General features: G+C 39.5%; 1 protein-coding gene across 1 annotated transcript in view; it reads right to left on the reverse strand.

Moving 5' to 3' along the window:
* Positions 1-13,736, reverse strand: part of LOC141017353 (uncharacterized) — an 86,764-nt gene extending 73,028 nt beyond the window's left edge. The window contains exon 1 of the mRNA XM_073492034.1: positions 13,547-13,736. Within this exon, the coding sequence (XP_073348135.1) occupies positions 13,547-13,736 (190 nt within the window). The remainder of the gene's footprint in view (positions 1-13,546) is intronic.
* Positions 13,737-23,030: the final 9,294 nt, after the last annotated feature.

Genomic DNA, 23,030 nt, shown 5'->3' on the forward strand with positions numbered 1-23,030 from the left:
AGATTCAGATTACTCAGTGTTGAAAGGCTATTACTTGTGATGTGTTACCAATCACATAGTTGTGGGTGGGACTACAGAGTAGTGACTATAGACTGAGAGGATGCTGCATCAGAGCCAAAGTTGTGCATTTTTATTTTAACGGCAATCAGATCATAAAAACTCCACCGATCGATAATAGGAAAAATGCTCAGTCTATCTCGAGTTCAACTAGCCCTTTGAGTCAGCCCATCACCAAACTTTGGGCATCGGCCATTTTGCAGGGACAAAGAGATACTGTGTCATAATATTACCAGGCTTTATCCTTTAAGGTGCTCAGTCAAAGCCAGAAATTCATTCAACACCTCAGAAAAAAAAATATACCCCTCACACACAGAACTTAAAGCAGGGGTGTCAAACTCAATTTCATCCAGTGCCACATCAGCATTATGGTAACCCTCAAAAGGCTGATAGTAGATGTAAGCCTGTATCATTATAGCAGAAGTCTAGAAAAAAAATAATGGCATGCAGACATTAAAGCAACATTATGTAGAAATTGGAATCTGATGAAAAGATGAACTATGCGTGCATGCATATGTATATTAAAAAAACGGTATATACTGTATGTTGTTATGCAACTCTGTGTTGTATAATGACAAATAAATCATCTTGAGCCTTGAACCTCGATAAAGCTTTGAGTTTGACACGTTTGTCTTTAAGCACACATACAGTTACATCATTTTTTTTTATTTGCCCATCATTCCTCAGTCATCAGTAATGATGACATTGTTCCTACCAAGTTACTTGCTGCCATCTAAGAATTTGGCAAGATCACCAGGAAGGCCAACAGGGCAAGAAACAAAAGCAATCTGTCAACTAGACAGGTTCAGAAAAAAACTTTGCAAACTCAGTTTGCTGTAGAGAATCATCACAGTTTACAGATGACTTGTGTTTGACAGTCAGACTTTACTGTAGAGATATTCCCAGATCTCAGCAATTGGTTTGGAAACTACAATTTTACCCTGATGAAATGACGATTGTAATGAATGGCATTTCCCTTTCTTAATCTTTTCATTCTCATTTCTTACCCTCAAACTGTCACATTATAACTGATACTACAAGTGAGAAGTTTAAAGCTTACACCATTGAGGCTTAAATGTTATACAGCTCAGATCCGCCTGTCTGTCTGTCTGTCTGCGTGTCTGAGTCGTTCAGGATGTCAGGGAGGCTCATCTGTCAGTTTGTTCGTCCTTCAGTCAGTCAGTCAGTGTTGGACTCCAGAAGTGCTGAAAAGCTTCACTTACATCACACTCACAACATATCCACTGAACTCTGCACACTCTCTCACACGTCCTTATTATTGGCAGTGACAGCCAATAGGTGTGTGTGTGATGACCTCACCAGAACTGCATCTGTGTGAAGCTGCTAGTATTGATGCTCCAGCGTACTGCAGTCACATGTGCAGTGTACTGTGTGTACTGTAACACACACACACACACACACACAAAACAGTGCTTGATAATGCAGACGTCCCTCCCCCTACTCACTTCTCTCTCTCTCTCTCTCTCTCTCTCTCTCTCTCTCTCTCTCTCTCTGTACCTTGCTCACACAGACACACAGTCAAAGTACACACACTGCGGGGATGTGTTATCATGCCTCAGCAAACACAGCTCCTTCCTAGCTTGGCAGGAACACTAGCAGACTACAGTGTAACTTTATCTTTATCGTGCTGCTACATAAACCCACAGTCAACTGATGTCTCTCAGGCTCCACATAAACCAGGACAATCTGAAAACCATGATCGATGAAGTTTAAAAATGATTTCAATATGTTAAACTAGGGACCATCTTGTGATAGGCTCGGCCTTCATTTTGATGTCAACCTACACACCTGTGAAGTGTCATGACTGCATCAAAACAAATGTGGGCAAGTGTAAGGGGGCCACCCTGGATTTTGCCCCCCTTGCTTGGATCACACCCACTCCGAACTTGGCCGTCTGGTAATAAATTAGGATTGATGACCATGAAATCAAAAATTAGTGAAAAATGTTGACATGCATTTAAAACATGTTTAAATATTCTGACTGCATTGCCAGATATTTTTATTTGTTTCAAGAAAAGAAAACTTCCACAAGCATCCACATAAAGTGAGTTTTGAAATTTCAGTGCTCAGCCAAGTGATGAGTCACAACAACCCTATCAACCTTTTTTAGTTATACTGTGTTCATTCTGTGCTGTACGTTCCAAAAAAATAAAATCTAATTTTAGGGCTTGTGCAAAAGCCATCCTTTTAAATGTTAGCTACACATGAACTTGTAACAGACCAAATGTTTATTCCAGTGGTGGTGGCATCATGTTTGTGCCAATCTTACTGTACTGAGGGCTCATTTAAAGTAAATCATATCCACAGACCTGCCAACCTGTGTGCATTTTGAATAGCAGGTAAGCATTTTAACATCGAAGTACTCTGGTCAGTTTTGTCACTCTAAAGTACGCAAAAAGCTTCTGATGCCTTGACTTTGAGTAATTGTGCAGCAGTAGTCATGTCAGATAGCAAGAGGCAGCAGCAATACGCCAGTGAGTGTGTAGCCTGCCGAAAACCAAAAGAAGAAGACAAGTTCGACCAATCATAGCGCTGGATTTGTTGCCTGAGCTTTTACCCAGCTACAAAAATATTTGCAAGCAGGGACTAATGACAAAATGCTTAATGTAATTTCAAGAGATGAGCTTGGCAGTCATTTAAACTTCTTTTCAACGGTAGAGATGTTCCTTTTTTCCTTCCCGATACTGATTCTGATACCTGGGATTTTGGAATATGCCGATTATTGTGGACCCTAACATTAGTGTTAGCTCTGTTTAGCTCCAATGTTAGCAGCTCTTTTATGGGAAATTTTTAACGTTTTGTGGCCGGTCGTCTATGACACAGACTCTCTCCGGGCTTCCTACTATCGCCAACTAAACATTACTGCTGCTACTCTAGACATACCGTTTAGTTATATTTCTTAATATATAAAAATTCGGATCCTGTTTTTCAATCTATTCTTTTTTTAAATAATGCATTGCTTTTAAAAAGCTATTATTTATTAACTAACCGATTAGATATGGTTTCTGGCTGCATGCACATATCCGTGAGCTAAAAAAAATATTTTTCGGCATAAGGTGGTACTCAAAAACTTTCTTCAAGGTTGGCAGGTCTGTGTCCGGATAAAATCAAGATGCAATTTAATAATCTTTCATTTAATCACTCAGAGCCATAGCATAAATCTGACTGTGTTCATTTTTTCTGGGATAGATGTAAAGCCCCGCTCCATTCCAGGAGGAGGTGTTATTGCAATTGAAGCTCTTTAGGAACTATCAAAAACACCAGAAGCAGAAGAACTTCTGCACTTTAGCAGTTCACCCTCAACAATAACAGTCTTGTTTCTATAATTATCCTTTAGGGTATACCGCTTGGATTGTCACATTTTATGTCTTGTGTCAAAATTGTATTTTACCAGCTTAAACTCACACAGAAAGAAAAAGTGCTTGATTTTTTTTTCAAACAGAAACACTGTAGGTGCTTTAAAGTATCAGGTCAAGGAAGAAAAATGAAGCAGAACTAAAGGTTTGCTTTTACCAACATCAAGGACAGATGAGTATTTGGTTTTCCGTTCAGCTCACGTAGCAGGAGTCAAGTTTATTACAGCTGAGTCCTCAAATGACTTCATAGCTTCCGAATTATTAACACTAAAATGAATGGGAAGGCACAACACTTTCCACTACAGAAATGAAGAGCCGAAGATAAACAAGGTGCATGACAAGAGAGGAATGAATATACGAAATAAGACAGAGGGAGAGAGAAGGAATGAGTGTAAGATAACAAACACAAGAGGAAGATGCAGAGAATGAAGAAAATGAAAGAGAATCAGGGACAGATATAAAATAAAAGACAGTGAGAGATGGTGAGACACCCCCTTGTCTCTGGCTATTGATCTCCTTGATTGGTAGTGATTCAGACATGTACTCTGACCATCCAACTAGATATGCCAATATGCCAGTCTGCCAAGCTACTATCTCAGAAATATTCATATTAACAAAGAGTGTTAAAGTGTGACAACAGGCTGTGGTTAACACATCCTTTTGCCAATTAGATGTCTGGTCTGGATTTTATCTGACCCTCACAGAGTTAGATTCAACAGCTGTGCCTACTGTGAATTTGAGTAAATACCAGTTTATTAAAATAAATACATTCTCAGTGCTCTCACCATGCTGATATTAGTTGAAATAGTTGACTCCACATTTTTGTGACCTGCCATCTTAACTGCTAGAGACCACCCACTTTAGGGCTTTGAATGAAATGCCAATCATAATTCACACGTCTATGATCAAAGTGTGGTAGAAAAAAAATGTTCAAATTTGTAAACAAAATAATCTTATTTCATAATTTACCTTCATTTGGCAGGAAAAAGTCTGGCATTCAGGACCAACAATTACAAGGAATGGATGATAAGAATCCTGCCGTGACTTACTAGAGTGCTCCACAGATTTAGCATTGCACTCCCTTAATACTGTCAGACTTATGATGGACAATTTTCAACAATGATCAAAATTGTTGTAGTCGGACAAGAGATATTTCCATGCATTGTTCTTTCTTGTCAAAACCTGGCACCTACATCACCCACAATGCAACAAATCTAGCCTGAGCTGCTAGCATCATTCAGAGATTAGTAGCGGGCTACGGAGGTCTGGTCAGCTCACTTCTTTGTAACTCTAAATGATTTTATTCTTTTTCAAACTTGTCATCTCCAGCCCTAACTGAGGCAGACTCAAGTGACTTTATTTTAAGACTATACAAAACAAAATTGAGTTGTGTAGTCTGAACATAAGCTCCAGAAACAATTGTCCATGGACACTAGAAGAAAAGTCCAAATTGCATCAAACCAGAGGGGTTCGAAGTCATCATCCAGGAGTCATAAGACTGCAAGAGAAAGATCAAGGACATCAGAGACCATCTATAAAGCGAGACAAAGGTTAGCATCTCCCCACAAAATATACCTGTTATCGTGTCGCCAAAGCTCATAAGTCACATGATGTCCCCCAGAGTCATAGAGGACTGTGGGATGCCATTGAAGGCCCTGAAAAGCTGGTGCTGTTGAAAAGCTAAGGAACCTTGGATTATTGTGTTACACAATAAAAATGTTTCTATTTCTCATTGTATTATTATGAAGTTTAGTTAAAATTTAAACTTGCTTTGCTGTAGGTTCGCAATAAATAAAGCAGTCTGCCTAGAAAAAAAAAGAAAGTGGGCAAGAATTCATCCTTGAGGAGTCCCACATTGATCCCTGGGTTAAAAATCTTATCAAATGGGAGTCGTGAATATAGTGCAGTTTGATTGCAGATCTATGAAAACATTTGAAAAACTCTGTGGTAAAACATCTGCAGCATCCTCCTCTGTATACACGAACACCCATATGGAACATACAGAATGTAGCCTACAGGCCTACAAAGTCACCAGTGTTTAAAATAGTCTCATACAAACACACACACACATACACACACACACTCACAGCCGGAGGACGTGTGCCTCCTTTTGGCATCCTGATCACACCAGCTGTGCACGGGCATGTCAAAGCTCTGTGAGATGATACGACAGACTGATGGTTTATCATAAAGGATTAAACACACATACAGGCAGTTATGTTTAAATATGCCATCTGTGTTTAGCATCATAAATATCAAACCAATCAACAAGATCTCATCTACTTCAGGATCTATGTCGCTATCTGTTCTCAGTGCATAACCTTTATGCCATCTCACTGGAATGAAGAATGTGGAGTTGGTTATGAGGCTGTATTAGGGAATGTATATAAACATAATTGATAAAATGTTGGGTGTGGAAGGATTTTTTGGTCATATCATCGTCATGTGAACAAAAAGGTATTTAAATGTCATATTAATTTAGCGTAATGATTATATTCACAGAAACTTCAGCTCAACTTGATCATTACAGTGAAGCATGACACTGCACTCAAATCTATTCATTATTCTTAAATACTGCACTTACTGCATTACAAAAAAGATTTTGTAAAGAGAGTATGCTGCTTTATTGCTACCTCACCTCTCGACTTGAATGACAAAATACTGTACTAGAAAGTACTAGAAATAAGAAGTACATCATTTTTAATGTAACATACTGTATGTCAACATAGAGACCAGGCTGAAACACAGTCACATGAACAGTTCATATTTCTTCTGGAAGTCAATTAGTGTTGCTGAGCTATCTTAAACATCATCAATAAGCCCTGAGATCCATTAACTGCTTTGCCTATTTTGTTGAAAAATGGCTTCAAAAAACTACATTCATGTACTGCAAGTAGTCAAATCAAGTCCAATGCAATCTAAGTTAGCATTAAGCTAAAATGCTGATCTAATGCTTTCAAAAGTGCCATAGTCTTGATTTAACGTGAAAAATATAGAATACATAGTTGGCCATTTGGTTATACTGAGTGAATTGAATTGTGAGAGAGGTAAATGGTTTTTTTGACGTTCCTGATGTTAGTGGGCCATAAAAATGGATGCTTGTCTGATGCATTGCCAGCTATACCTTGTTTACACATTTAAAAGTGCCTATACTGTTCTACATTAGAAGATATAGAACTCAGTGTTGGCAAGCTATAACAAAGCCTTAAGTTTGCTAGGTCTACTGAAAGTTATTTTGAAGAAAACTACTCACTACTATCACCACTTTTACTCATTCAGTTTACTCATGGTGAGGAGAATAACTCTTTTCCACGGCAGACATTTTGACTTGTCAAAGCAAGAAAAGCACAGTTGGAGTTATAACATTAATGATGGCTGCATTCCATTTAGGTGAGCTAGATGCAGCTTTCTGGTATTGTGCTTGGAGTCATTGTTAACCAAATAGGTCACACCAGTGCTTGTACTGCTTTGACAGGTCAAAATGACCGCCCTGAAAACGGTCTATTACTCAATGTGTAATTTTAAAAAAATATTTTCTGAAAAACCGACCTGTTGATGTCATGATTTCTAAATTGTAATGCTATCGAGTTGCATTATGGGAAATGTAGGTTCCAGCTTGGATTTTGACCTTACTAGGCACTAAAAGTCAGGATATCTCAGCCTCGGTTGATTTGATTTCTTTTTTATTTTGTCTCTTGTGAGTCCCATGATCCAACCATGGTTGGCTGACAAACTCTGGTTCCCCACAGCGACTGTTACGTGTCACACACTGACAGCTAGACAGGTTAACATTCAACTCATTGGACCAGACTGTGCCACTGGCTGGCTGCTAATTCTGTGTGCGTGTGTGTGCTGATGGTAATGATGCTAATACAGCACTGTCTCCAGGCTGACACAGCAGAACAATGACAGGAAGAGAGAAGGACCGAGAGGATGGGTGTACCAGAGACTAAAAGAAAGAGAAAGCAAAAAAGAAAAATGCAGTACATATAATGTAATATGGGAAAGAAATACGGATAGAATGAAAGAAGATGATTAGAATAATGAAGACAGCAAGCCTGAGAGATAAAGACTATGAAAGGCGGTTTTACAGCTAATTTAAGTCTAGACAGGGCTGGCCAAAGTGTCGAAGCAATTACACTTAATGTTCAAAGCACACACACACTCCTAGGGGATCCCTGTAGCCCTGAAACACACAGTGGAATCTGAAGAGCTAGTGTCCGTATTTTGTACAATGATACTAACAAAAGAAGACATCCAGGATCATTAATGGACTGCTGTAGACTTTAAGTAAAATTTAAATCACATGACCTCTTTAATTTCAACCATTTTCATTCTTAGCCAAAGGCCCTACAACAATGCAAAACATCTCTCAGTATGCTGCTCCCCATATTGTTGAAACCAACATTAAATATTAACACATCATGTCACTGTTCTAGAGAAAGAGCCTCATTAAAGCAGTGCATGTTAAACCTACCAGGAATAAATTATCACTGCATTGTAATTGTTTATAATGTAGTGACAATATGAATATCTATATATATATATATCTTCAGTGAAAAACTGGCATTATTGGATAGTTGAGCTGAATATTTTACCTTATATCAAAATCATGATTTGAAAGAGCAACATTTAAGTTTAAGCTAAACATATAATCAAGCAGTACATTTTCTCTGCAGTTCTAAAGACAACTGCCCCAGCTGGTTTAGCCAGCAGCAACTTATTACTGTTTATTCGATGAGTTGATACAATGAGCTCCAAAATGAAACACCACTCAGTATTATAATGTAGGAAAAAAACAAGTGGTTTCTCTCTAGATTGTGAAGAAGTGATCGCTTTAGGATATATCATTTTCAGAAGTAGCTGGCAGTTAGCTCATTAGAGTTTACGTGTAAATGACTTAAACTGGTAGAAAGTGAAAAATCGTTGGAACCCTAAAGTTTAACTTCAAAGCATGTTATACCATCTTTTAATCTTATAAACTTTAAAGTCTGAAATTAGGACCTGCTTTTGATTGTGTGAAGTAGGCTAGCTTGTCCTGTCAGTCTGTGAAGCTAAAGTTAGCTAAAGCAGCTACAGTTGACAGTCAGATATCAGAAACTACTTACATTTTTAGATGTGACTAACCAGAGAAAAATTAAAGTATAAGCAAATAAATAAAAATGTCAATGTATGTAATATCCATTTAGCAGCAAATAAGTTCAAATTTCTTTGAAATAAAATTGTACAAAAAAGACATCTGTAATTACAATTTCTCATTATTATTATTATTATTTATCTCATTGAAAACTGTGTACATCACCAAAACAGAGTTGAATTTAAATTCACAATTTCAGCATTGATCAGAAAAGTAGACATTTTCCTCAAGTTATTCAGCCCTAAAATAAAGTAGTAAAAGCCAATGTCATCTTAGCAATCCAAAATGACTGGATTTATGGGAAATGTGCTCTTAATTATAATGAGCACCAGTTCTAACATTACCACAGGTATACACTACAGATAGAAGCCATCATATCCACAACGTTTGCACTTGATCCAGTGATTTTACAAAGTTCCAAACTACTTAAAAAATGTGCTGCGCGACATTTTCAATTGTTATTTATATAGCAGTTTTAAACTATGATCAATTCAGTTATGGTCCCTGACATTGGCTGTATCATGAACATCAACATACTGGTGGTCTTTCCTCAATGGTACTGGTCAACAGAGGAATAAAGCACCAACACGCAGACATTCCCTCATCAGAATAGAAACTACTACAGTCCCTTGTTCACAAAAACAATCCCTCTCCCCTTGAGGATTGAACAAACCCCCTTCCATATAAGAATCCATGTCTCAGTGTGTCTACAGGGCTTTTGTGTGTGCTCTATTTAACTCTCAAGTCTGGACTCCTACTTCCTTCGCTCTGTCCTACAGACCCTCCAGTTTGCTCTATATCTATATTACATCTCTCTTAATCTCCCAGCTCACCCTGTTCTTCTGTCTGTCATCCACTTCATTCTGGTAAGGTAGGCATGTATACCTAGAGTGAAACCTATCTTTCTGAAATGGCATTGTAGAAGAGGTTTACACGTAAAAACTCTAAACTCATATCAAAATCAAAAACTTAATAGGTTTAATTTTATGGCAATTTTTGTTCTTACTATCGGAATTATCTGCCTCGTCCCAAGAAACACATTTTACACAATGGTTAGTCTCGCAACAAGGGGTCTGACTGTGAAAACAGCTGTATAAAGTCTTTTATGGCTATGGATGAACTTGTTCAAGTTTAAGGAATTAACCCTGATGCTGTCATAGAGATGTCATAAGGGTTATCTCAGCTTCTCCATGGAGACTACAAATGTTTTATGGTAGGTGTAGGGTAGGATCCAGTTTTTTTGAAGCTTGATCCATTCCTGAGACTGAAAGTCAGGATATTTCCGCCTCTGCTGCTACAATTCAGGCCATAAAAAATCGTCTCTTGCCGGTCTGACAACTTTATATGTTGATAAACCACTAATCTATGGTGTACCCCTTTAAGTGTATTACTGAGCCAATGCCATATTTGTGTGCATACAAACATCTACCCTAAATGTGATATTTGTTATTGATTTATTCTATCATATTTTTCATGAAAGCTGCAGGAGGTGTGTTATATAATTCAGCAAGACTTATATAACATAAGCAGGTGGCAAATGCTATCAACGTTACTAAATCATTAAAGTTCTGTATAATATTCCAGCAGAGTGCTGCAGGAATGAGTCCTAAAACATGGAAGTAAGTAAGCAGTTTTGCACTTCCAGTTCACTTTTCTCAAAGTCAAAGGGGTTTTCAGTAAGATGTCTGAATGTCTGTGGTTAAGAAATGTTGACGTTTTCTTGAACAACAAAAAATGTCAGTTAATACCCCACATGTGAATTATAATGTGTGCAAGAGTCTTAAAAAAGGTGGTTGCTAAAAAGTGAGACTACAGAGGTTGTTGTGGACATTAAGCATCCTCACACTGAACAAGGAGACTCACCTACTCACTCTCTCTTTACAGGCCAGCTTTAGTTGCAAACTATTCTAACTCTAACTTTGCAACTTATAGATTGACCAAGTTATGATGAAGTGTTTATGGGGTTAGCTTTCAACTTCTGGTGATTTTCTTTAAGTGGGGTTCATTTGAGCTTATTTTCTACAATGATCCAAAATCCAATAGAGAAGTCCCATAGGCTTTGTGTTGAATCAGAGCGAGAATACAAGAACGTGTCATCCCTGCAGCACTCTATTGGGACTTGTAGTAGGTTTTGTGACTTTACAGTGACCTTAAAGGAATAGTTCATTCTAGAATGAAATTCAGTCATTATCGACTCACCCTCATGCTGATGAAAGTCCGGTGTAGTTTCTTATTCCTCAAAGTGCAGCTGGAGACCCACGGGGGTACCCTCCTGCAGCAAAAATCCATATAAGGAGCGTCAATGGTGTCCGAGACGAAAAGGTCCATAAAACTACACAAAAACTTTGTAATATTCCTCCATACTGCTCGTCCGCTGCAATCCAAGTGTCCTGAAGTGGCGACATCCAGAGTTTACTTGAAACGACGTTCCTTAGTACATTTTTCTAGCCTAAACAGTCACTATGCTATATCTGCCCGGAGGCACACTCCGCGTTCACGCAAGTCTCCCTCATAGCGTTTGCACTACGTAAGCCGCGCCAGACAAGATCAACAGAACTCGCAATAGATACACACTGGTATTTACATCCAGCTGTGAGTTTCAAAGTTTCAAATCACTAGTGCAGGCAGATCCCTCTTGTGTGTGTGTGTCGCTCGGTCGCTCACAGCTGGATGTAAATACCAGTGTGTATCTATCGCAAGTTCTCGTTGATCTTGTCTGGCATGGCATCCATAGTGCAAACACTGTGAGGGAGACTTGCGTGAACGCGGAGCGTGCCTCCAGGCAAATATAGCATAGTGACTGTTTAGGCTAGAAAAATGTACTAAATTACGTCATTTCGAGTAAACTCTGGATGTTGCCACTTCAAGACACTTGGATTGCAGCGGACGAGCAGTATGGAGGAATATTACAAAGTTTTTGTGTAGTTTTATGGACCTTTTCGTCTCGGACACCATTTACGCTTGTTATATGGATTTTTGCTGCAGGAGGGTACCCCCGCGGGTCTCCAGCTGCACTTTGAGGAATAAGAAACTACACCGGACTTCTCATCAGCATGAGGGTGAGTCGATAATGACTGAATTTCGTTCTAGAATGAACTATTCCTTCAATATCCTTCACAACCAATACAGTATGTCATCAGCTTTGTATTCATACCTGCTACATCAAAGTTTAACTCAAGTTTAATTTATGATATTTTCATATGAAGGTTGAATATTCATAAGAAATCAGTATTGTGATTATGCGGACCAGTGTAAATGGGGTATTCCATTTAAGGGCCTGTAGTTTTGCACAGTAAACACTAGCCCCATTCACACTGCCCTTTGAGTGTGGGGATCCTGCACCAATTCGCCGCATCCTCCTCTGTGTGAAAGTTTCAGATGCGGTGAAGGGTGAAATTTCACTGCGCCTCTGATGCGCCTCCGGAGGTAGTATCAGAGGCGCAGCAGAGGCGAACCGGCGTCTGTGTGAATGGATAAGCTGGCGGCACGGAGCAGGGGTGTCGATCTGATGGTGTTCACAGTCTGATAACTAAACAGATCCTTCACTCATCAAATAAAAGAGAAATGACCTGCAAAGCAACGTTACATGACCAAAAAGTAACGTAGTAACTGGTCGTGTCTTTGGCAACTTATATGAGGAAGAAAATACTGCATTTCTGCATACTGCATATGTGGAGAAGTGTCTGTCATCCTGTCTGTCCTACTGACTCTTTGTCACATTTCTGCCCGAAAAACATCGTCTGTCCCGGCAAAAAACTTTAATTCATGATGTGTTTGTCTCCTTCCACTATTGTGTTGTTGTAGTTACTGTCTTGAAAAAAATCACTGCGACAGTCAGCCCTCCTGACCGAGACTTCAGTGAACTTTCCCCCAGAAAACAGCATCCCTCTCCGCGACTGAGAGAGTCAGACAGCGTCCTGTTTACTGATGGCGATTATGTAATTATGTAATTTAGAGCAAAAAACTTAACTTTGTCACTTTCCAGGATGCATGGTGGGTCAGGATCCCAATCACTACATATTATAACAGCATCCATATGATGAGAAACAGTCAGCTGGTACATGTTTAGATTAACAGGAGGACACCAGGGGAAACACATTGAAAAAAACCACACAGACGTCATCATCATGACGTGTACCGTCACGCCTCTTTTGGATCTGCAGTGCCGGAGTGCTGTATGAATTGACACACACTGCTGCGGCTTTACGCCGGAGCTACTTGGTTCTGTGTGAACAAACAAATCTCGGAGAATTGGCGAACCTCCACTGTGGAGATAATGCAGAGTCTCTGTGTGAAAAGGGCTAGTGTGCTGACAAGTTGCTTAACTGACATTTCCCCATTAATTAAAGTGGTGCTTTAATTTTTCAAATGTATTTTTACCTTCCTTCCATGAGCCCCATTTGTTTCACTTCATTTTCACTAACTTGAACTTGCTAAAAACAATAAATAAACACATGTCCGTATTGTTTTTTTGTTAAAGTTACTTAATTTTAGAAGTTGCATAGGGTTACAATGGTGGAGTGATCTGTGAATCTTTCCTGATGGTGCACTCATGTGATGAAGTGAAGATCTAACAACAGAGCTTCCCCATTCTGTTGCCACATAGTATGTGTTATTGCTTTGAATTTTAAGGTGGGGGTATCAGCTAACATTTCCGAATTTTTAGCTACACGCTACAATGTGGCTGAATGCTTTGGGAAATGTCCAGCACTGATGGAAGGTGTAAGCGAAGAGTACTTATTTGGCTTAAACATAGAAAAACACTGGTATGGTCCCTCAAGAGTGCAGTGAACACACACTCTGCAGTCAAATAGTCAGTTTCAGTCAGTTTACACCCCTAAAACTAGAGGTCAACTTCACCTAAACTACTCCAACCTACCAGCCAACTCAATTCTGGCCTCCTCCAGTAAAGAGAGCTTCCCTATAGGGATCAACATTACATTGGAAAAACAGCATCACAATCACTGCGACTCACCACTCTTGGTGTCCTTTCCATCCAGTAAGGGTCGGTAGTCGCTCTTGGAGACAGACTCTCCCACTTTGTCATCATAGCTCTCTTTCTCCAGCGTGGCTACAAAGTCTCTTTTGAGCAGGGCTTCAGCGGGAGCCCCACCAGGGACCCCACCTCCACCCCCACCCAGTGCATCGCGTAGGCTCAGGTCCATAGTCCTGTTACTGGAGAGAAAAGAAAAAGGTTTCTTTTATTATCCTTTGCTTGTTGCTATGTTTTTTCCTTTACCCACTCTGACAGTTATTTTACCCGTGTGTCATAAATAAAACTTCACATCACTGCTTCCTTCCAGTGACCATCACACTTATTATTTGTATGCGACTGACCATCTCACACCTTTTACAAGCCTGTCAATTCAGGTGAGCAGTGGTGTGATCACAGATGATGATAGAAATCACAAAGATGGATAAAGACACTGGCACATGTTGCACTGTATGATATGTTTTCTTCTCTCTGTATCTCTGGTTTCACTGTACTTTCTGTCCTCTCTCTTAATTCAGTTTAGTTTTTACATGCTTTTCTAAGAATAATTAATGTCAAAACAAAAGTCAAAACCGTAATAACAACTGCATTAAAAAAAAAAATATAGTATTGTTTTTCTTTGCCTTTCCTTTCTTTCAGTGTGTTGTATAGGTTCTTATGCATGTAAACAAAGGTCTTGAGAGTTAAAAAGCCCACAGTCCACTCCAATGGGAGCTCCTCTCTCCCACAGACAACACTGCCCCTAAAGTGCCTGAAACGCCTTGTTCGTGACTTCTTGACGTCACACTATGTCACCATGTCACACATTTTCATAATTTATGCCAATATTCACAATATAAGTGAAGCGAACCGGCAGCTGAACACACAAAAGAGCCCACCGGAGACACGGTGAGTGGTGCTGGCTCAGGCGTGCGTGAGCTGACCAATCAGAGCACTGGGTATTCGGTAGGGTTGGGTACCGTTCATATTTGAACCGATACTTGTCCCAGTACCTGTACCTGAAATTTGTTACTGGCACCCAACAGTAATTTCAGTTCTAACTAGTTAAATCATTCACTTTTTTAGATAAAACATCATGAGTCATATTTCCAGTAATGCAAATCACATGTCAGTCAGTCTTTCTAAGTTTTATTTTAGTAGCATCTTGCTATAGGCTACTGCATATAAATCTTGTAAATAAAATACTTTTTGAAGAAGTAACGTGCTAAATTTAGCTGTTCCTTCTGCATGAATAAAATAATAAATAAATAAGATGTTAGGCCTAAATAAATAGAGACCCTGACAACTGCACGCAGCACAAATGTAAGCCTTTAAATTAACATCCTTCACACAGTAAATTGAACTTGAAAACTGCTCCTTTAACACCCCTTGACTTGACCTCATAAAGGTGGAAAATAAAATATATAAAAGAATGAATAAAATCTATAATTCATGAGATAAGATGCTACATTTAGCTGTTCCTGCTCATCAAACTAGTGGAATGAGAATAAATATGATATAAAACATGAAAATATATATATATACTGTATATGCTGCTCTCTCCTGGCTCGTAACGTCTCCACCAGTGGTGGCTGTATTAAAACTGATTGGGAAAGTTGAGTCTTGGCCCTTCAGCTTGCTGTAGCTGGTCAGTGTTGAAGCTACACAGAAGCAGATTGAGTTAATAATGTGAAGTCAGTTGGTAGAGGTTCATTTCCAGAACATATTAAATTCTGTATATGACTGTAAATATAAGTACATATGGTTTTATTGTATGTTGAGTATGTGATGTAAAACAGATCAATTTGTAATTTTTTTTTTTTTTGCAGACGCGATGCTAACCTCCGTTAGCACGTTAAGGGGAATTCTTCTTATGTGTTAGCATCGAGCTAGCAGGCTAACAGTTTGTTATATAAAATTGATTTGGGAATCAAAGAATGCAGACTTTAAAGGTTTCAGTAGTACGCTGACCACGCTGCTGTATTTGACGTTGGGAGTGAGAACAGGCTGGTTATCCAGATATGTATGTACATATGTATATGCCTATGCAGGTTTATACACTGCTCAGCCACAACATTAAAAACACATACCTAATATTGTGCAGGTTCCCCTTGTGCAACTAAAACAGCTCTAACCTGTCAACGCATAAGACTTGTGGGGGTGTCCTGTGGTGTCTGGAACAGGGACGTTTGTCCATGTATGTTGGGGGGCGGGGCCTCCATGGATAGTAGTACCGACGCAATTCGGTTGGTACCCTTAAAGTACCTAGTCCGGTACCCAAACCCAGTATTCTGGGCCAAGACACAGGAGCTAAAACAGAGCGACTCAGACAGAGGGGAAATACAGTGCTACTGCACTGGACAATATGAGAAAACCCAGTGTTTTTTGAGCATTAAAGCATGTTAACCTATTCAAGTAGTAACCCAAAATAAAATGAACCTGAAAATTAGCATACACTCCACCTGATGTTACAGCAGCTCTTTATCATGAATCAGGTACTTCTCCTGATGCAGCGGTACATACAGAGGTGAATAAACGGTGACCTCTAAATAAGTAATGCAATGAAGCAAACATAAATCCACTCAGGATCTAAAAACATTTTCCTACAATAATACTCATAACCTGTGATGGAAATTCTGATTTCAAAATAATCCACCAAACCATGACAGTCTGACTCTGCCAGTATGTGTCGAATTGCTGCATTTCTGGAGTGTTGATGCTGATGCAGATTGGATGAGTTGCAAATGTTTATATGGACCGCCTGCTGTGAGAGTGTCAATCATTTCCATCTCTGTTACCCACTGCAACACAACAGTGAAATAAAAAACTTCACTCAGTTACACAGTGTATGACATTTGTTGTTCTAAAGACCCAGTATCTGTAAGGAGTGTTGTGCTTTGTGTTTCCAAGATGGAAATAAACATAGGAAGAGCTGGATAGCCGTATCAATATCAACTTAACGCTATCTACAAAAATAAAAAAAACCAAAGACATCACAGTATCAGTCACACATTTGGGAACATTACAACAAAGATTGACACAGAATACAAACTTTAAACAAATCATTTGTGTTTAAGTATTTCAAAATAAAACTTAAACTCAACCTTGAAGACCGAGTTTGGGTTGGATGTACTCTTCAATCCACCTGCTAAATGCCACAAACATAAATCATAAATGGTGACAGCATGACCACTGAACAAACTCTTCTTTCTTTTTGCCCTCTGTTTCTGTTTATCCCTCCGTCCAGCCCCCCAGTAAACAAGCTGTCATTGTCTTGCAACTGTACCCAAACACACACACACACACACACACACACACACACACACACACACACACACACACACACACACACACACACACACACTATATGGCTAGTAGCCAGTATGAGGACATACAGTAGAGTGTTAGCAGGCCTTGAGTGGAACTGTAGGCCATTGTTTCAGGAGGACACAGTACAGCAGATACCTCACACACAACACACACAGATATACACACACTTTCACTTTTCTACCTCTTTAACAGTCTTGTTCTCTGTTTTCACTCTTCATTTCTCTCTCCGACTCCATTGCACAAATGAATGAATCTACTTTTCTGTTATTGCCTCTGAGTTTGTCTCATGTTTCTCTTAAAAACACACATTTCCCCATGAACTCTTGTTACTAAAGTGCTTTAACACACACATTTTGGCTTATAATCACACATCACACAACACACACACTCGCGATGCACTTGATAATTCCATCACTCCAATACAAAAATTAACCAATCCAAAATAGAGGTTTTATAACCTCTATTCCCCTCTCAGCTTATTGTTCTGCCATATTTATCGCTCCATTGGAGAGGTTTCATAAGCCAGAATATTCAGTGGACTGGAGCTGCTCTTCTGTTTTCTCTCACTCATTCTGCCCCTCATTCCTCACAAAAGCAGATTATTCTGTTTATGTTATTAATGTATATTTTTTACTTATCAAGGCAAGTTAAGTGTAGAAACTTGTGTAAAACTTGAATTAATCAGATATTTTTGCTTATTCTTTCAGTCCTTGCAGACAGCCTGATAACCTTCAGTCATACAAGAAAGGAATAAAGAGCACCGCAAGAACATGCACCTCAGCAAGGCCCTCACTAATAACAGAAAGGATCAGGAGCAGATTTGTATGCAGAAGACCTTTACAAGGATCATTTCCCACCTCTGGGAAACCGGACTTGTATTCCATGCATAGGCTATTGCTTTGTATTATCTTAAAGCTGCACCAATCAATATTTTTACAAATTATGTATGAAATTATTATGTGTAATGTGTATGGGGTCACTAATAGTCATGAAGCCACAGAGAATTATCACCTAACGCTGCAGTTAGAGCTTTTGGGTCTATTTTGGACAGTATATCATTTTAATTTAGGCCCACATCAGCAGCATGTTTTTTGAAATGACAAAGCTCAGATAAACCAAATGTTAACTACTGTTCTATCATATGACAAGCTCACAGTCAACTTGTAATCCAGAATTGATGCCTTGACTCATCCACACCTTCCATAAGGCTATCCATTCGCAACGTCTGACTTGTGGGTTGGACGACAGTGAATCACATTCTCACTCCCAACTCCTCAAATACGGCAGCTTGGTCAATGGCTATATTTTACATAAATGACGTAAATTATGTAACGCAACGTTACGTACTTTAATTTACTTGCATGACACAAACACGAACCCTTGTCTTCGTAAGGAAAGTCATCCAACACCCATCAAAACACCCTAACCCCTTCAAACTTGGACTTTTCTCACTCTTTATTGTACTGCAGCGGGGCGCTTCAGGAAGTGATGATAGAGGCTTAACTATACAGCCTCAACCTTAGAAGCGTACGGCCACTGACCACGCTGCTGTATTTGACGTTGGGAGTGAGAACAGGCTGGTTATCCAGATATTTATGTACATATGTATATATGCCTATGCAGGTTTATACACTGCTCAGCCACAACATTAAAAACACATACCTATTATTGTGCAGGTTCCCCTTGTGCAACCAAAACAGCTCTAACCTGTCAACGCATAAGACTTGTGGGGTGTCCTGTGGTGTCTGGAACAGGGACGTTTGTCCATGTATGTTGGGGCGGGGCCTCCATGGATAGGACTTGTTCCAGCACGTCCCAAAGATGCTCGATCAGATTGGGATCTGGGGAATCTGGAGGCTCCTCATGTCTTCCCCTTCCTGAGCAGTTTTTGTGGTGTGTCAGGGCGCACTGTCTGGCTGGGGTGGACCACTGACATCGAGGAGAACTGTTGCACTGAGGGTTTGTATTTGGTCTGCTGTGATGTTTGGCTGGGTGGTGTGTGTCAAGGCATCCACGTGAATGCAAGGACCCAGGAGAACATTGCATTGTAAGGAGATGATCAATGTTACTCACATCACCTGTCCACCAGCGGGTTAAATGCTGTGGCTGATGGTAGATATACGTGAAAAGGTAAATGTGTCTTATTTTCTTTAAAGAAATGAGACAAAACCACAACTGTACGCTATCTATTCAGCACCAAATGATCATAGTGGAGCATTTAGAAGCTAAAGAGCCAGATGTTTCCCTCAGGATTTGGTGGAGACCAAAAACAGAGCTAACAGAGACTCAATTTGGACTTTCTGTCTGCTGGTGTTTTTTTTTGCAAACACATTAGCTATACAGGGGCGGCTGTAGCTCAGTGGGTAGAGCAGGTGACCAGTGACCAGAAGGTCGCTGGTTCAAACCCCGGCTCCCCTGGGCGGAACTGAGCTACATGCCGAAGTATCCTTGAGCAAGATACTGAACCCCAAAACTGCTCCTGGCGTGCAGTTGGCACCTTGTGTGGCAGCCTCTGCCATCAGAGGGCCCTGCGATGAGCTGGCGACTCCTCCGCCCTATGTGAACTGGATTTGGCCCCAGTAACCCACAACCCGCAATCCCCTGAAAGGGGCAATAAAGCGGCAACATCTCCGCGACCCTCACGGAAAAGCGGTAGATAATGAACTGAACTGAACTGAACATTAGCTATAACAACTTTGTAGGGTGATAATATGCCAGTGTTGTGTTTTTTCAGTTTGATAGCTGTCCTCAAGTTGCCAAAAAAACAAAACATCAATGAAAGCAAAGCAGATATGACTAAGCTTTACATATGATACTACATTACAGCATAAATGACTGATATCCACACTGTGAAACCATAAGAATCTGTCAGTACAACTAACTGACTTCATATGTGCACCAGAATGAAACTTATAAAAGATATATATTGAAAAATATTTGTAAAAACAAACTGGTTGCTGTTGCTTTAGTTGGTGTTTCAGTTAGGGGTGTCACCGATAACCGGCATTGACAATAATCGTGATATTTAAAAAATGAAATATTGACATATGATAATAACATATAAAAAATGCGTGTACACAAATAATTGTGTTTCTTTCTGTACTCGCTTTCTCATAGAAGGTGGCAGTAATGCGCCTTAACAATGGTTGCCAACTGCCATACAATGGAAACAGAAGAAAAAGCTGCAGTAACAGTTAACTGTTAGCTAGCTAGTGCATGGCATGGATCTGGTGTGTAGCTGCTACTCATCGATTTACTACTGCTGTGCAAAATCATATCGAAACATCAGACATTTATGTTTACATAGACTGTCACTCCACCTCCCTCCACTCATGTAACAAACGTTATCCATTTGTCAAAAAAAACAGACGGAACACACAATAAAGAAAGTTAAGATGAATTTGACTATTTTCAAAATTTCTATATATGTCGACCTAATTCTTTAGGTCATGATAATCGTCCAATGAAAATCTGGTATCATAACAGCCCTAGTTTCAGTCGTTGTTTTTAGTTGTTAATAGTTTTTAGGTCTGACCAACAAAGACAAGCATGCTGTTAAGCATTGGTGCAGTACTTTCACATACGTTTGGTCAACTTTGACAGGATAAGTGTATAATATCAGTATAACACAGGTCTTATGATGTAACTAGTAGTCAGTACAAAGCTGTGTGTGTGTGTGTGTGTGTGAGAGAGAGAGAGAGAGAGAGAGAGTGAGAGAGATAATGATGATGACGATGATGATGATGATGAGGGGTTGGGCGAGACAGCTGTTGCACTCTGAGGGATTAAAAACTATCCCTGTACCCACAATCCCCTGCTCCAACATCCTGCACCTCTCCCTCTCTGAACCCAACCGTCTGCTACATAATCATCTGATCCTCCAGAACACTCACACACACACACATGCACACACACATACATACACACACACACACACACACACACACACACACACACACACACACACATAAAAGCACGCAAAAGCTACAGATTGGCAGGAAATCAAACACATTACTGTACCATCAAAACTAGGGATGTAAAGATACCAGAAACTCACGGTACAATATCATCACCATAAATAGTCCACAATACTATAGATGGATGGACGGACGGACGGACGGACGGACAGACAGACAGATAGATAGAGACTTTATTTGTCATTGTACAAAATACAACAAAATTTCAGGTGCACTCAAGTACTGGACTCAAAATACATAAATAAAAGTAGATAAAATAGATAATATACCCTAAAATACAATAAATAATGCTTTCATTCATCATCCATTTGTCCTCACTCATACTCTCATTCATGCCAGCCTATTTACCATGCATACCTTGCCAGCGTATGCAAATCATATGTTCCATGAAGGTAAAGTGCATTGTGTGATAATAAATTATTGCATATTAGTGTTGACGTGTGTTTGGGGGGTGTGTTTTTAGTTCTGAGTTCAGTATGGTGATGGCTTTGGTGGTAGAAACTGTTGATGAATCTTGTGGTGCGTGTTTTGATGGACCTGTTTATGAAATCTGTCGCGATATTACGCAGAAAAAATTTGACTTAAACAGTGCCCTTATATTATATTGATAAAAAGAGAAGGCCAGTTTGCTTCACCTAACGAGCCTCGAGTGTCTTATGAGAACTCAGGTGGGACCCTCTGCTGTTCAAACAGAACAAAACCATGAATGAATGAGTACGTGAAATGTTGGTAGACGTTGTCACTGTCCCATGACGGTAAGACTCGGTATATCATTACATCCCTAGTGGTGACTGATACAAACATCACATTAGCAACTAAGTCTGATTATGCTGAAAACTTGTTGAGTTGGTTCTGTCACTTCCATACTCAGCACAGTGACAAAGAGCTAATTTTCACAGAAATACAACCAACGTTCTTAACCTGTTACTAGCCTACAGTGTAGCGGCTAATAAGGAGCAAACATAGTTGGCCAATAAATATTACAATACAACAAATACAATAAGGAAAAACATATGCTCCATGCATCAAAGGCATTTATCACAGGTGCTTGTTAAATGAAACAGACAGGCAGCTGAGGCAAGAAATATCATCAAATGTATTAATCAGTCATACTGGTTGTCATTAAGTGCTTTTTCCAAACTTCCAACTTTTTCCACTTAATGTGATTCTACATTATTGTGACTGAAAATGCATTCAAATGCATTTTCCAACAAATACAAGCAATCAACATCTAAAAGAAACTTTCTGTAAATTGGCAGCATGACGATGACAAATTCTGTTGCCTTTGAGTCCAAAAAATGGGGGATTCTGTGCATAAATATTTTATGTACTGTACATAAATCAGAATACAGTCATTTGTAAACAAACTGTGTTTTCCAACAACAGTTCTACAAAGTGTTTCTGAGCCCATGCAGTAATATCCTTCATACAATCATGTGTTTAACAAAGTGGTGAACATCGGTCCATCCGTGCTTGTGAACAACTGAGCCTTTTGAGGATGCCCCTTTCATACCCAGTTATGATTCTATCACCTGTTACCAATGAAGCTGTTGACCTGACCGCAACTTTCCCAGTCTTTGGTTTCCCCTGTCCCAACTCGTTTAAACAAAAATCAATAAAGTTGATGGGGTAAAACATTAAATATATTGTCTTTGTACAGTTTTCTATTAAAAAAGGATTACCAATTTATCACATTCTGTTTTATTTTTTATGTTTTACACAGAGTCCCAACTTGGAGTTTGTACTTGTAGTTTATTTTTGTTCATTTTGATATCAATCATGAACTCAGATTAAGGCATTATGACTATTTGACCCACAAGTGTTTCCTCACTGTAGAGAGAGGAAGACTATCTGTTCCCGACTGGTATGACAGGTCTGGACCGTTTGTGAATTTAGCTTGTATCGTTGTGCCAGAATGTGCCACATAAGAGTTAATCTGTTGGTATGGGTGCTTCTTGCAGGGGGCCCAATGTGATGATGTGATTATTGTCTGCTCACCACTGCCTTGTGAATAATAGAAGAAGTGGATGCTCACAGTTTGGAGGATTGGGCTTGAGACCAGTCTTCCATACCACTATCAATTACTGTCAAGGGGCCGTTGAGCAAAACAACAGATCTCAACTTGTCAATAAGCCCCGGCTGATCTGTTTGAAGACAGACATTAGCGATTAACTGAAGCC

Source organism: Pagrus major, chromosome 21 (genome assembly GCF_040436345.1).
Source record: "Pagrus major chromosome 21, Pma_NU_1.0".
Lineage (NCBI taxonomy): Eukaryota > Metazoa > Chordata > Actinopteri > Spariformes > Sparidae > Pagrus > Pagrus major.